Raw genomic sequence first — 14,983 nt, forward strand, 5'->3', positions numbered from 1 at the left:
GCTGATCCCTCTGTGACTGGCACGACTGGCAGATTTTTCAAAGTGATGTTTCCTTTAGTATTCTGTGTCTCAGTTTGCTTCGTGGCTTTTGCTGAGAGTAGGACAGCCTGCTGCACAGATGCTAGCATACTGCTCTGTGTCCTTTGGCTCAGGAAGAGCCTTTGTGAGAAACCCTTGTGCAGCTGTAGCTCCATAAACATTATGCTCTTTAGAGAAGCCTCCTTGTCAAGATGGAAATTACCTTCTATTTATTTTTTTTTCAAGGGTTCCCAAGTCAGCCAGTCCTATGGCCAGGTGAGACTTTCCTGCTGAAATGTATTGAGCTTTTTGGTAGGGGCCTGCCATGTAAATAAATGGACTTTGGGGGCTGGGGCTTATTTTTCTTTTCCTTCTTGGTGGTGTTGAGTGGTCCTTGATTTTTGGTTTGTACCACTGAATTACCGTGAAGGAAAAAGAACATAGTTCAGAGGAACTTCTAGTGCAAATGGGCATTTCTGTTGCGGTTGAGCTGAGGCTACAGCTTAGTTTACAAATGACTTCTTGCCTTTCCTACAGGGCTACCAGCCTCAAGGTGGCAGTTCCTATAGCCAGGTAAGCATCAGCCAGTCACCAGTCAGAATCAGCATTTGAGAAAGCAGAGCGCCATGGCACTGCAAAAACACTTAGCCATCACTCCTTCAGTATCTCCGAATTTCAACTTTAAAGGACACTTTCTCTGAAAGTGTGCTTTCTCACACTCAAAATTTGCCCACGTACTACTTATTTGTCTGGAATCTCAGCAATGTGAAATCATTGCTCTCAGCATCATCACGAGGGCCGGGGGAAGTCTGCCTCTTTATACTGCCCTGCATAGCTCTAGGAGGTAGCTGCTTGCTTTTCCTAAGGGCAGGCTGGATCCCTTACAAAAGGGAAGTAACCAAACGGTGTCCTTGTCTTAGGGTGGGCCAGGTTACTCGGGCAGCAGCACTTCTTATGGCCAGGTAAGCAAACTGGATGTTCTGTAGGCAATTCTTTGCTGATCCCTCTGTGACTGGCACGACTGGCAGATTTTTCAAAGTGATGTTTCCTTTAGTATTCTGTGTCTCAGTTTGCTTCGTGGCTTTTGCTGAGAGTAGGACAGCCTGCTGCACAGATGCTAGCATACTGCTCTGTGTCCTTTGGCTCAGGAAGAGCCTTTGTGAGAAACCCTTGTGCAGCTGTAGCTCCATAAACATTATGCTCTTTAGAGAAGCCTCCTTGTCAAGATGGAAATTACCTTCTATTTATTTTTTTTTCAAGGGTTCCCAAGTCAGCCAGTCCTATGGCCAGGTGAGACTTTCCTGCTGAAATGTATTGAGCTCTTTGGTAGGGGCCTGCCTTGTAAATGGACTATGGGGGTTGGGGTTTATTTTTCTTTTCCTTCTTGGTGGTGTTCAGTGGTCCTTGATTTTTGGTTTGTACCACTGAATTACCGTAAAGGAAAAAGAACATAGTTCAGAGGAACTTCTAGTGCAAATGGGCATTTCTGTTGCGGTTGAGCTGAGGCTACAGCTTAGTTTACAAATGACTTCTTGCCTTTCCTACAGGGCTACCAGCCTCAAGGTGGCAGTTCCTATAGCCAGGTAAGCATCAGCCAGTCACCAGTCAGAATCAGCATTTGAGAAAGCAGAGCGCCATGGCACTGCAAAAACACTTAGCCATCACTCCTTCAGTATCTCCGAATTTCAACTTTAAAGGACACTTTCTCTGAAAGTGTGCTTTCTCACACTCAAAATTTGCCCACGTACTACTTATTTGTCTGGAATCTCAGCAATGTGAAATCATTGCTCTCAGCATCATCACGAGGGCCGGGGGAAGTCTGCCTCTTTATACTGCCCTGCATAGCTCTAGGAGGTAGCTGCTTGCTTTTCCTAAGGGCAGGCTGGATCCCTTACAAAAGGGAAGTAACCAAACGGTGTCCTTGTCTTAGGGTGGGCCAGGTTACTCGGGCAGCAGCACTTCTTATGGCCAGGTAAGCAAACTGGATGTTCTGTAGGCAATTCTTTGCTGATCCCTCTGTGACTGGCACGACTGGCAGATTTTTCAAAGTGGTGTTTCCTTTTGTATCCTGTGTCTGAATTTGCTTCATGGCTTTTCCTGAGAATAGGACAGCTTGCTTAGTTTACAAATTGCTTCTTGCCTTTTTTACAGGGCTACCAACCTCAAGGTGGCAGTTCGTATGGCCAGGTAAGCATCAGTCCGTTACTTTTAGGATACAACATGTGCGTGATGTTTCTGTACACGTATTGAGGATCTTGTGGTTTGTTTCTTGAAATAGTACAATAAAGTTCTCATTAGAAAAGTGGTGAACTTTTTGTTATATGGATCTGGGAACAACATGCTCACTGAAGCATCTCTTTCCCACACAGATAGGAGTGCATGTAGGTGTCAGCTTTTTGATGTACTATAATATTCAACATACACAATACTTCACAAGAAAAATCACAGTATGATGTACCTGATCTTCTGCATTTTAAGCAGTCAGGCAGCTAAAAGCCTTTCAAAATTTAGTTCTGTACTTAATATGGAGTAAAGTAATACTTGGATTACTGAGATAGTCTCTTTTTTTTTTTTTTTTTTTTCTTTCTTCATCAGGGTGGATCTGCTTATTCAGGTGGCAGTAGTGGTTGTGGACAAGTAAGTCCTCTTTATCCAAACTATTTGAAAACCAGACCCAGCTTTCTTTGTAGTAGTAACATACTTTTCAATAAGTGTATAATGTTTGTGATTTGGAATCTTTTGTTTTCTTTGTTACATGATATGATCTAGAAAGACTGATGTTGTTGGTCATTGCAACAAAACTGAAGTGGCTTCTCCCATGTAGTGTTACACACAGCAGCAGTGATTCACCTGTCTACTCAGTAAACAGATAAAATCTTTGGTTGGGAGTGATTTACAGATGTTGCTCCGTTTAGTTCCTATAGAAAGTGGTAGGATCAGAGAGTGGCTTCTATGGAATAGTTAGATTTGTAGGTTTTCATCCTGGTTCCATTTCAACTTATGTATGCCTACAATGGTGTAAAGTTGGTGTCCTCAATGATGAGATCCCAGGTGAAAGGATCATGAATGAGACCGTGACAGTAGACCTATGTTCAAATTAATATACAGGTCAAAGCGACAAGAATGAAAGAGAAGTAAAATTATAAAAAATTTTAGCAGAAGTTCTTAGCAGAAATATTAGGATTGGTATAAACTAAGTATGAATGGAAATGCATGAAAACATCATAAGAAGCAGTACAACAAGGACACGGTTACCAGCAGTGAAACTGATAAACACTGAAGAATGTGTTGCTACAACCAAAACTGTGTCACAGGTTGACTTATCAACAGAAGACCTGTGCTCTAATAATGACAGCATGACAACAGGGTAGAACGCATTGCGCGTAAAGTTTCTCATCCTGTTATCCCATCATGAAGAGTGGATGTAGCCAATAAATATACCCAAAACAGGGAAATGAAAGGCATTGGGCAGCAGCCTTGCCTAAGATGTATGATGGCTGAATCTAGCAAGATTCTGAGGTAGATTTTCACACAACAGTAACTGTTGACTACTAAAAGGACTGTCAAAAAAAAACCAAAACACACCAACCAACAAAAAAAAAACATCAACCACCAAAAACCCACACAAAAAAGAAACATTTCATCTTTTCGAATCAAGAGGAACTAGGATGATACAGAAAGATATCAATTGCCAGCCTACCTCACTGTGCATGTAGCACACAAGTAGTCCTGCTTTGATCATCTGTGTGCATGTCTTGGTGCTTGTGAGTATAGGAGCGGCAGAGGGTAAAGGTACACACTTAAAAGGTTAAATAAAATTAAACTCAGCTTCTGTAAAGTGTTATGCTGACTTTTGTTCCATTCATTCTCATGTAAGAAATTTTAAGAAAGCTAATTACTGCCAGAAAATGAAAACTTGGGCATTTACCTTTTCGTTTGTTTGTGTTTTTTAACAGGGTGTTTCATATGATAGCAATCCTTGCCACCAGGTAAATGTCCTTCCTCCAATTTTAAGGTGCATCCAAAATTAGTTTTCCTACTAACTCAGCTAGTACCAACTTCAGATTCATAGACTGCAAATCCATGTAATCTTACCAATTATAAGATTCCAACTTGCTATCTTCCTACACACAAGAGCATCACAAGGGGTTTGGTGGTCCTTTTTTCCCCCCTTTTTCCTGGCATTTTGTCTGTGAAATGACTAGCTCTATAGGATATTAAGGCTAGATTCTGGATAGAGAAAGTCTGGTGCAGAACTTCTCAGCTGCTTAAATCAGGGCTGGATCTCACCAGCCTGTCTGTGGACTTTTCCCATGAAAAGTCAGAAAATATTTTAGGACTGCCTGCCACTTAAGTTCCTGAAACAGACTGGCTTAACAATTCATTCAGTTTGTGCAGTGAGGTATAGATAGCTACATTTGTATTTGTTACAACTTTTCAGTGTCAGAACTCTAAAAACCACTGAAAGATGTCTGCTATGTTTAAAGAAACAATCTCTGTAATGTTAAAAATTAGTAAGAGAACAGTACTAGATGATCTCTGTTTTAAAAATGTTCATACACCTCTTGAGTTTTACTGATTTTTCACAAGAAAAAGATTATTTTATTAACAAATACTGTGTTCTATCAATATAAATATATACAATATTCATAAATATTCGAACAACGTAGTTGTTGCTATATCATTATAATCTGCTATAGTATATACAATATGCCGTATGTAATATATTATTGTAACTTGAAAGAATATGATATAGGTATATAACTATTTTATAATAGCTTTTCAGATATTTTTTTTATAAAGAGGAGATAGTTCTTTCTAAGACTATAGGAAGCACTTAAATTTTGTTCTAAAAAAAGCTAGAACATTGGAAGATAATACTTTTAATTTCATTTTCTTTTGATTCTTCTGGATGAAGTCTCAGCCACATTTTAGTGAGAGGCAAATACTCCACTCCAATAGCTCAGGGTTTCACTGTTCTTATGCACTTTTGACATTAATACTTCTACAAATGCCTCTTCTGATTTCACTTGGGGGAGTTACATTCCTTTTGTAAGGAGGGCTTGTTGAAACATACTGAGTGCTTTATTTAAAACCTTTTCCTCAAGGCTACTGTATCTCACAGCTTTCTGTGTAATAAAGCTACCAGAGGAATTTTTCATTCCATTTGTATAAATTAGGCTTTCTACAGGAGAAAAAAAATATACTTTCTATAGAGACTGTTCAGAATGAAACTCATCTATGTATTAAACATTACTTAAAGATAAATATTTGTGGTTCCTTGACTTGTGTCTCGTACAGTATTAACCTTTGCACTGTTGGCAATCTGTGCTTACTACATTAGAAATCAATTCTATATTGCATATCTGCCTCTGCTCCTTACTCTTCCTAAGCAAGTATCATAGCTTTCATTAAAAATAATCCACAGCTAGACAGTGTCTAAAGCATCACAATTTTTGTCTAATTTACAGGATGGATCACAGGGTGGTCAGGTAGGTAGCTCTTAATTATCCATCAGTAAAAGCTTTTTAAGCAGTTCTAATCTAGAGTATACTTTTCTTGCTCATTACGGTGTAGACACTTGCAGAGTCTTCCCAGCTCCAGCCTGTAACTCCTTCTCTTAGAACATAATTTTTATCAGCCCTGAAATTTCACTTACATAGAAAGAACTTGGCAACTTAGTAAAGCTAGGTCTGTGGATTCTGATCAAATTCAACTCTTGAGCATTGTAACTGTTGCTTTTTTGTTTTTGCAGAGTGGATCATACTCACAAAGCTATGGTGGCGGCCAAGTAAGTACTAGATTATTGTTTCCTCCCACTGAGATTTTACTTCATTTAGGTTCCGCAATGACTGATCAATATCCAGTCTGAAATATCATAATATTAATTCTAATATTTTTTTGCTAGCAGGGCGGATCATCTTCCTCACAAAATTATGGTAGCAACCAGGTAGGTAGACCTTGATTTTCTCTTGGTAAAACCTTCTTTATCATATCTGATAAGTTTTCTACATGTCTAGAAAGTTGTATTTGTTCAAAGGAATCCCAGGCAATTGTTTATTCCAGCTTTAAAGCCCCCAAACCAAATCACAGTTTCTTTTGAAGTGAGATTTATATTTGTTTTATAGGATGGATCATTCTCACAAGGCTATGGTGGTGGTCAAGTAAGTAATGCTCTAATTCCCTACTTGTACGTCACTTCATCTAACCTTTAGTCTTTGCTCAAAATCACATTTTCTCTGTCCTAATTTTATCTGATTTTGGTTGGTTGGCTTGTTTTAAAGGGTGGATCGTCTTCCTCAGATGGCTATTATGATAGTCAGGTAACTAGTTCTTCCTTTCTCCTAGTTATATATTATTTTATGCTGATCTTTGTAGTGCCTGCATCATCTTTCTCAAATATGTAATAAAACATAATAGCTTTGTGCTCTTTTTGTTTTGGATTTTCTTGGGTTTGGGTTTGGGGTTTTTTTTGTTTTACTGAAGAATGGAACTTTCCCTGCAAGTAACTATTGCAGCCATGTATTTGGGTTATTTTCTTATAAAGGTCTTACTTTAAACTCACCTTTTTCTTTGCATGAGCCTGAATTCTGTCTTGCAGAATACGATAGCAAAGCGTAATTTTAACAATCCATTTTTGTGAGGAAATAACAGTTATCTGATGTCCTTCTAGGATTCACAAGATTTCTCAGATGATAATCCCAATGCTTGCGATGATGTGAGTATGCACACTCTAATATATTTTCATCACAACGTTTTTCATGTAGATCGGAAAATATTGCCCTGCTAGATGCAGTCTTGTGAGCGGAATGATCCAGAAAGCATGCTGAGTTCCTACACTAACAGCTGTTTCAGCAACTGCATGTTTTCTTACTGAAAATAATCAGATAAAGGTTACACATAACTTTTGTGCCCTTAAATGTATTTAACTTGATGAAAAGATTTCAGTGGCTTTGCAGTAAGCTTTGCAGTAACATAAGATTTTCCCTAAAATCTAAGGACACATTTTACAGTAATTGATAAATAAATAAATAAATAAATAAATCCCATAGACAAGCTTTAAATACATACAATGAAAGAAAGAAGAGATAGTGGCAGCTATTCCACTGCTTTTCATGTTACATTTCTATCAATCAAAAATTGCTATAATGTTATAAATATCTATAATGTTTATATATCTATATATAATGTTTTTCATACTGGAATGGCAGGATTTCAAACTAATTTAAGCAAGGTTGTGGAGAATGTGAGCAACATTCTGTCTGTATGCAGTATCAGAAAGAATCAGGTTTCTGTAAGCTTATTGTATTCAAATAATTCTTAAAGAAGGAAATAATTTATTCTTTTCCAGAATGACACTACCTATAGTGCCAGTGCTCAGGTAAGTGCTTTTTTTTCTTCAGGAGTATTCAAATTCTTACATTAGACCTGTTGGCCTCTAATTGTAGTCTGTGATTGCTTTATAATACCCTTCAAAAACTTAATTAAAGAATGGCATATTTGATGTTATATTTCTCTGTACTCAGTCCCTTCTAGCCATTCTCAAGGCTGATTCACGATTATTTGCTATCATTGATAGCAATTATGTACAATACTTGTAAGAATATACACTAACAGTTTTTTTGTAGTATATGCACTTTGACTGAGTGGTTAACCATCTGTGAACGTGAGGCATGCAGCCACTTCAAGCTTTTTCTAATTGTTCTAATTTTAACTCACGTATATGCTAGTATTGTAAAGTAACGTTTATCCCCTGGTAATACTCTTTCTGTCAAGACGTTCCATCTGTCCTATGAGCAGAAACTGTGATTAACACGGGTAGATTGTGGCCAAGCAAATACACTGTTGTATAAACAAACGACATTCTTCTGTGCTTACGAACATTTTTCCATACTTCTTTCTGTTCCTAGAAAGGTTTTTTTCCATTACAGCCTCCTTTAGTTTTACTGCCATCTAGAGTAACCTTCTGTCATCAACTACTTGCCTTTTCTTCAGCTGTTAGCCATATATTTTACTGCTTATTATTTTCCCTATTTTTCCTCTCTGGCACTTTAGTACTGCACCCAACACATATACTAGGATGTAAAGAGGCCTTCTGAAAACATCTTTTGGTTTTACTTGTATTTACCTTGAATGCATTGCATTAGGTCTAATGCAAAATGTTCTGCAAAAATAATCCTTCAGCAGCAAGCCCTGTTTAGAAGACTCATCACTTCCTCATTTGTTCTCAGAGGATGCTGCTGTTCTCTTGGTTATCCCTATGCAGTACATATTGCTGGACTTAATTGTAGAAGAGTTTGCTTCTAAACGTTCTCACGAAGAAGGGTGGGAAGTGTTCAAAAAAACGAACAGTAAAATCATTATGCAGATTGTTCTCTAAACCACAGTGGTTGAGCTGAGGGAGACTCCACTAGGCAGGAACTCCTGATGGAGTAATAAGGTGAAAACAGATGAAGAATATGCTTTTTAAGATTCTTGCTGATAGTAAAATTATAGCTCTGGACATTTTCCTGTCCCAAAATATGACACCTTGACAAGTTTATGTAGATCTTTGCTGAAAATATTTTGTGTGGATGGCTGCATCTCTAAAGTAATAATTGGCTTCTGACTCCTTGACAGCGTTCTGGTTGTGCAAACAAGAAGGTTGTTGTTGCCCGAGTAAGTAACATTTTTTCTTTTCTCTTTTTACTTGTTTTGGGATATTTGCCTTAACTATACCTAATTTGTCCCAGTTATGCCTATTTTTTCCCTAATCCTGTTTGTCCTAATTAAAATTCTCCTATTCAAGGAAAAAGTAATATAAAATAGCTTGGCTATTTGCTTGCTCTTTCAGTGAATTTACCTTAAAGGAAGTATATATATGGAAAAAAGACATGAAAACCCTGCTATGAGGTATAAAGCAGCTCAGATTCCTTTTTTTCAAGAAGCACATATACAATATAAACAAATTAGAATACAAATAAAAATATTATTATTAATATACTGTATTATATTATAATAATGACTAATCTTTTAAAATAAATTATAATATAAATATATAAAAAATAAGACAAATCAGAATTAGTCCAAGCTAAAGTTAAAATTAAATGAGTGTCATGCACAGCTAAAATTTTAGCTGAAGAAAGCTAAAATAATGAAATCAGAGAGAATAATGTTGGGTAATTTATGTTGCTCAGCATGTTGTGGAGGAGATACGGTATGTGTATTGTGTAGATTCAACTCAGACTCAGCAGTAGCCTATAAAAATTATGTGCAAATAACCTTTTATTTTATAAGAAGGCATTCCTACTCAACGTATGCATTAAAGGGTCTGGAGTTGTTATAAATCAATAATATGGAAAAAAAAGAAGGCCTGTCAGTGATCATAGTTTTCATCTCCTAATAGTAATGTCTTTGTTTTTTACAGGATACATCACATGTTTTGAGCAGAAGAGCCTATGATGTACAGGTAAACCATTCTTGTCATGCTTTCTGAAGTACTCCTGGTATTACAGCTTCTTGGTGTATTATCTATAAAAAAAAAGAATAAGGATCTAATTTCCATAACAGAGTAATCTGTTTAAGGTTAGGTAGTTCTTTTCCAATAGAACTATGTATTTTAATTTGTTACCCTCACAGAAAACCAAGTAGTTTCTTGTTTCTTCACAGAATGAGACTTCTACTTCAAACAACAGCGACACTAACTACCAGGTAATAACATAGTGTCTGTTGTAAGGAGCTTTCTGAGAAATTTTATTTCATTTCTGAAAATTGGGTTCCACTAATTTATCTATGCTGAGGAATGCTGTTTTGATTTGGCAGCATTTTCCCTCTATTGTTATAATTTGGCACAGTTGTAAATAATAATGGACCCAGAATATACTGTCTCTCTTCTGTTCCTTAGCAGGTAAGCAGTGCTGGTGTTTCTTTACATAACACTTTGTAAAAATTGTTTGAAAAAAAAAACCCAACAAATAGTTTTAGAATCTTTTTAAAAACAGTCCTGCTCTAGTGATGGTAATGGCCAGATATATAATTCTGTTTCATTTAGAATTTGGTAACAAGCTACATCTTAGTGATTATGTACTTGTGTTAAAAAAGTAGGCCCAACTTTTGTGTTATAGAAATATGTGAAATGTAACTGATCCAGAGCAGCACCCAATTCTTTTTTTTCTTAATATTTTGTACTCTACTGGTACCCATCAGCTTCCCAGAGATCTGGAATCCTATTACACTTAGCATTATGGATGTAACACTAGCATAGCCCTCTGTCTCAGAGAGTTTGGAGTCTTAATTCAATAATACAGTTAGATCTCTGAGCTCCAGAGAGTAACAGTTTTCTTAATTAGTTTTCCTGATACCTATTCCCTGTGTATTGTATCCAGTCACTAATTAAGTTTCATCTAAATCTATGTTTTCACAACGATTTATACAGAAAGTTCTGAACAAGTGATGTTTGTTGGTGCAGGGAAGCAGTACAAAGAGTTTGTCACCTTACTTCTCACTACATAATTTTATACATGTTAGATTCAGATAAAACGCTTCTATGAAATATAATTGGTTTCTTCACAGGGTGGATCATTTATTGCAACCGATCGTGGATCAAGTAGTCAGGTCAGGATTTTCTCTGTTTTTATCTAGTCTTGTCCAGATAGCTTCCTGGTAATTAAACTAATTAAAATCAGGAGTTGAAGTGTAAGTCCAGTAGTTTTGCATAAGGGGTTGTTGATGTTGTGCATTAAAGTGTAAATGAAGTGACCGTGTTCAGATTAAATTTAATCTGAAATGGCTCTCTGAAATCACTTCAACACTCTTTCAATTTCACACACAGTTTATTGGTGAGAGCACAACAGTGATTCTTTGTACTCTTGCCTACCCAGATAATTCCCTCTTGATGAGGCATCTGTCACTGAGACGTACCGCTGATAGATGTGGAATCAATCTACCTTCCAAAGCAAATGTTACATGTATATAGCTATGCTGCCCCCTATATATGGATGACCCCCCTATATATGTATGTCCCCCCTATATTTCCTCTAGGTATAGTCAAGGTCACAGCCACTCTGTAGTTCCACAGTCTTTCTACCCTGAAACAGTTTCACATCTGAAATAAGATTTTATTTTAAATTTCCACAAAGCAATGATAGTTTCCTTTTTAAAATTTACAGGGTGGTTGCATTTGTCCTGATGGAAGCAGTGGGAGTAGACAGGTAATTATTTTTCTGAGTTTATACTTTCATCTACGTAATGGAGTGTTATGAGTTAATCACCTGGTAAGTATGGACGCTAGGGTAACATTAAACATTACTGATAATTTCCTTATCATGATGGATAGAATTATATAAAATGAAATGGAAGAATGAGTCCTACTTTAACTGTATAATTACCGTTTGGCCACTAACTTCCTGTAAATGTGCTTGGTAATCCAGATGCTCTGTCAGTTAACCTGTTACGTGCTAATAATTCATTACTTTCAAAACCCAGAGTCAATATGCCCTACAGTAACCACAGTATTTAATTGCATCCTACTTAGGTTCCTTGTCCTTCTCACTGGTTCAATAAAATATTGTGACTAAAATGTCAAAGTCTGGTAAATATTTCAAAATATAATCTCTTAAATCTATATTTAAACTATTCTTTCCCATAGAGAGAATCACTGTGATTTCATGATCAGTGCCAGTGCATAGTCTTTTCTCTTAGGCAATGTCTCCATGCCAGGAAAAAGCCCAAAGAGTGCAGTTACATGGGCATTATACACTAGCTTTACCAGGCTTCTGGCATCACCTGGCTTTGCCAAGTGAACTTGAATTTTTAAGTAACCTATCTTCTACTTAAAAAGGTGGATGTCTTTGTGCAAGTTTCATTCAAGTAGGACCTCTTTCTTTGCATGCTTAAACTGGTGCAAAGTGAGGTTTAGCTTTTAATGGCAAGCCACAACAGCTTGGCCAGGGGAGAGTGTATTCAGTTGCCATCAAACAATAATTTTCAACATGAAGAAAAGAAGACTTCTAAATCAATCATGTTAAAAAAACTGTTCTCAGTGCAAATGTGTCTACTTTGATACAGAAGAGACTCATTTTTCAGTTTGTGGTGATGTCAGCAGATAGAATTGAATTTATGATAAGCTAGGTAGCAATAGTCTGGATCTTTGATTTCACCCAACAGTAAAGTTCAGCAATCTTTGCAAAGGAATAGAAGGAATTTAAATATGGACTTATTTTCATTTTCTGTCCATGGTCAATCATCTACATATGGCAGTAACGGTGCCTAAAATTGTAAACACGTTGGCAGGTTTGTTGTTCTGAATAAGAAAAAAAAGGTATAGGCAGATGTATATATATAAATAAACCAGCATTCATCAACCTTACATAAAAGAGACAGTCATTACTTACTTGAAGATTCTTCAGCCCAGGATAAAAATTCCTCCAAAAAGCTTTCTTCTAAACTTAAAAGCTATGAGTTACATGAAGGTCTCTTCAAACCTGGAAAAGATTATAAATTAAGAGTCAAAGCTGTATATATTTAAACCATCTTGTTCCAAAGGAAACAATGGGTTTCCTTATGTGGATCCTCGAATCACTTACACTGCATTTATTCCACTTTTTCTCTACACTTCATCTGGAGACAAGAGCTCAGTCTACAAATAGTCTCTGAGGAAGCAGTCTAACCACTGAATAATACTTTCTTTTGTGTAGAAAGGAATGTGACAGTAGTAATGGCTGTTATGTTCTGGTAAATAGTCTTCTACTTTAAGTGCTGAACTGAAAAATCTGCTTGCATAAACCCTATTTATACTTTGGAAGTTCAGTATTCTGGCAGTTTTAAAAAACATGATCAGAGTCATGGTAATCTATAACAATGTAGAGTCTGCCAAGTATGACATAGGATTCAGTGATTAGAAAGAGTAAAATGAAAAGTTACTATTACTTCTAGGTCTTCTAACCTGAACAGAAGAGTACCTGCTACAGGTTTCCTTATCTCTAACAAAAATAACCAGTGTTCTCTTTTAATGATTGCAATAATGGCCTTTTTGAAAGAAGAGAAATTCAGAAATGGACTCACTTAAATGTCTGTTTGCAAGAAAATAGCTAGTCTGTGTTTTCCTTCCAGGGAGGCCCAGGTTCTTCACACAGCACGTATTCTGGTAACCAGGTAAACATTCAGATAAAATGCCCTATTCAGAAAGCTCCATCTAAAGCCTTCACTGAAGGAGTAGCCAAATACAAACCAGTAACCCATTCTGTCTTCTGCACAGGGAGGGTCTTCCTTCCATCCCGGAGAATCCTATGGACAGGTAGTTGTTCTTCCTCCCTTACCAGGATAAAACAGACTCCCATCATCCTGGTTCCTTCGCTCCTGGTGTTGTGGGTGCCTGAGATACTGCAGTTAGAGACCTGACAGTTGTCTCTTAGAGCAGAAAAATTAACCCTGACATAACTCAGTGGTAAGGGGTTTGACAGAGAGCAGTACAGAGTGGTATCTGCAGTTTCCTTGCAGCATTCAGATTTCAGCAGGCTAAGATAATTATTGCCAGAAGACTTCTTCCACTTTAACCATGTTGGTCTTGATTTTTATGCAGGTACATAAAAGTTAGCTCAAAACTGGGAGGAAGGGTGTAAAGTAAGAACTGGATACACTGGTATTAAAATACTCATCTTGTCTGCAAGACAATAGCTGGTCTGTGTTTTCCTTTCAGGAGGGCCCAGGGTCTTCCTACAGCTCCTACTCCGGTAACCAGGTAAATATTCTGGTCACTGTCCCTGCTGAGGAGCAGTCTAAAAGTTGTCCTTGAGAGAACATTTCAACTACAAAACATGCAACTTTTATGTTTTCTGCACAGGGAGGCTCTTCCTTCTCTCCTGGTGGATCATTTGGACAGGTAAGGATTATTCCTTGTTTGTAAAGGTAAGATGGGCTTCTTCTATCTTTATTCCTATATTCCCCATATAGTGGCTGTTGTGAAATGTAACACCCAAGGATTGAATCAACCATTTGTAACCTATAACATGAGCTCTGTCAGAAGAAAAGACTAAATTGTTTACAACTTCCACAGAACGTATGATCTTTCATCCAGCTAAGAAAATTAGTGTTAAAAAGTTCCCTGTTCTTTAACAATATTGGCCTAAAGTGAGAGTTAGGTACCTTGCTATTTACATCATCCTGTCTGCAAGAAAATAGCTAGTCTGTGTTTTCCTTCCAGGGAGGCCCAGGTTCTTCACACAGCACGTATTCTGGTAACCAGGTAAACATTCAGATAAAATGCCCTATTCAGAAAGCTCCATCTAAAGCCTTCACTGAAGGAGTAGCCAAATACAAACCAGTAACCCATTCTGTCTTCTGCACAGGGAGGGTCTTCCTTCCATCCCGGAGAATCCTATGGACAGGTAGTTGTTCTTCCTCCCTTACCAGGATAAAACAGACTCCCATCATCCTGGTTCCTTCGCTCCTGGTGTTGTGGGTGCCTGAGATACTGCAGTTAGAGACCTGACAGTTGTCTCTTAGAGCAGAAAAATTAACCCTGACATAACTCAGTGGTAAGGGGTTTGACAGAGAGCAGTACAGAGTGGTATCTGCAGTTTCCTTGCAGCATTCAGATTTCAGCAGGCTAAGATAATTATTGCCAGAAGACTTCTTCCACTTTAACCATGTTGGTCTTGATTTTTATGCAGGTACATAAAAGTTAGCTCAAAACTGGGAGGAAGGGTGTAAAGTAAGAACTGGATACACTGGTATTAAAATACTCATCTTGTCTGCAAGACAATAGCTGGTCTGTGTTTTCCTTTCAGGAGGGCCCAGGGTCTTCCTACAGCTCCTACTCCGGTAACCAGGTAAATATTCTGGTCACTGTCCCTGCTGAGGAGCAGTCTAAAAGTTGTCCTTGAGAGAACATTTCCACTACAAAACATGCAACTTTTATGTTTTCTGCACAGGGAGGCTCTTCCTTCTCTCCTGGTGGATCTTATGGACAGGTAAGTGTTATTCCTTG

The 14,983-nt window shown here is 37.5% G+C and overlaps 1 protein-coding gene across 1 annotated transcript in view; it reads left to right on the plus strand.

Annotated features, from left to right (window-relative positions):
* The window catches only part of LOC308071777 (uncharacterized protein), a gene marked incomplete at its 5' end in the record, with an annotated part of 40,870 nt that overhangs the window by 4,434 nt on the left and 21,453 nt on the right, over window positions 1-14,983 (plus strand). Inside the window, 27 exons of the mRNA XM_080407709.1 lie at window positions 265-294; window positions 556-591; window positions 1,566-1,601; window positions 1,949-1,990; window positions 2,170-2,205; window positions 2,614-2,655; window positions 3,975-4,007; window positions 5,490-5,510; window positions 5,774-5,809; window positions 5,927-5,968; window positions 6,147-6,182; window positions 6,303-6,341; window positions 6,692-6,736; window positions 7,370-7,399; window positions 8,638-8,676; window positions 9,425-9,466; window positions 9,667-9,708; window positions 10,570-10,611; window positions 11,166-11,207; window positions 13,108-13,149; window positions 13,253-13,291; window positions 13,694-13,735; window positions 13,838-13,876; window positions 14,198-14,239; window positions 14,343-14,381; window positions 14,784-14,825; window positions 14,928-14,966. Of these exons, the coding sequence (XP_080263835.1) occupies window positions 265-294; window positions 556-591; window positions 1,566-1,601; window positions 1,949-1,990; window positions 2,170-2,205; window positions 2,614-2,655; window positions 3,975-4,007; window positions 5,490-5,510; window positions 5,774-5,809; window positions 5,927-5,968; window positions 6,147-6,182; window positions 6,303-6,341; window positions 6,692-6,736; window positions 7,370-7,399; window positions 8,638-8,676; window positions 9,425-9,466; window positions 9,667-9,708; window positions 10,570-10,611; window positions 11,166-11,207; window positions 13,108-13,149; window positions 13,253-13,291; window positions 13,694-13,735; window positions 13,838-13,876; window positions 14,198-14,239; window positions 14,343-14,381; window positions 14,784-14,825; window positions 14,928-14,966 (1,035 nt within the window). The remainder of the gene's footprint in view (window positions 1-264; window positions 295-555; window positions 592-1,565; window positions 1,602-1,948; window positions 1,991-2,169; window positions 2,206-2,613; window positions 2,656-3,974; window positions 4,008-5,489; window positions 5,511-5,773; window positions 5,810-5,926; window positions 5,969-6,146; window positions 6,183-6,302; window positions 6,342-6,691; window positions 6,737-7,369; window positions 7,400-8,637; window positions 8,677-9,424; window positions 9,467-9,666; window positions 9,709-10,569; window positions 10,612-11,165; window positions 11,208-13,107; window positions 13,150-13,252; window positions 13,292-13,693; window positions 13,736-13,837; window positions 13,877-14,197; window positions 14,240-14,342; window positions 14,382-14,783; window positions 14,826-14,927; window positions 14,967-14,983) is intronic.

This window comes from Falco punctatus (genome assembly GCF_963210335.1).
Source record: "Falco punctatus genome assembly, chromosome: 11".
NCBI classification, from domain to species: Eukaryota; Metazoa; Chordata; class Aves; order Falconiformes; family Falconidae; genus Falco; species Falco punctatus.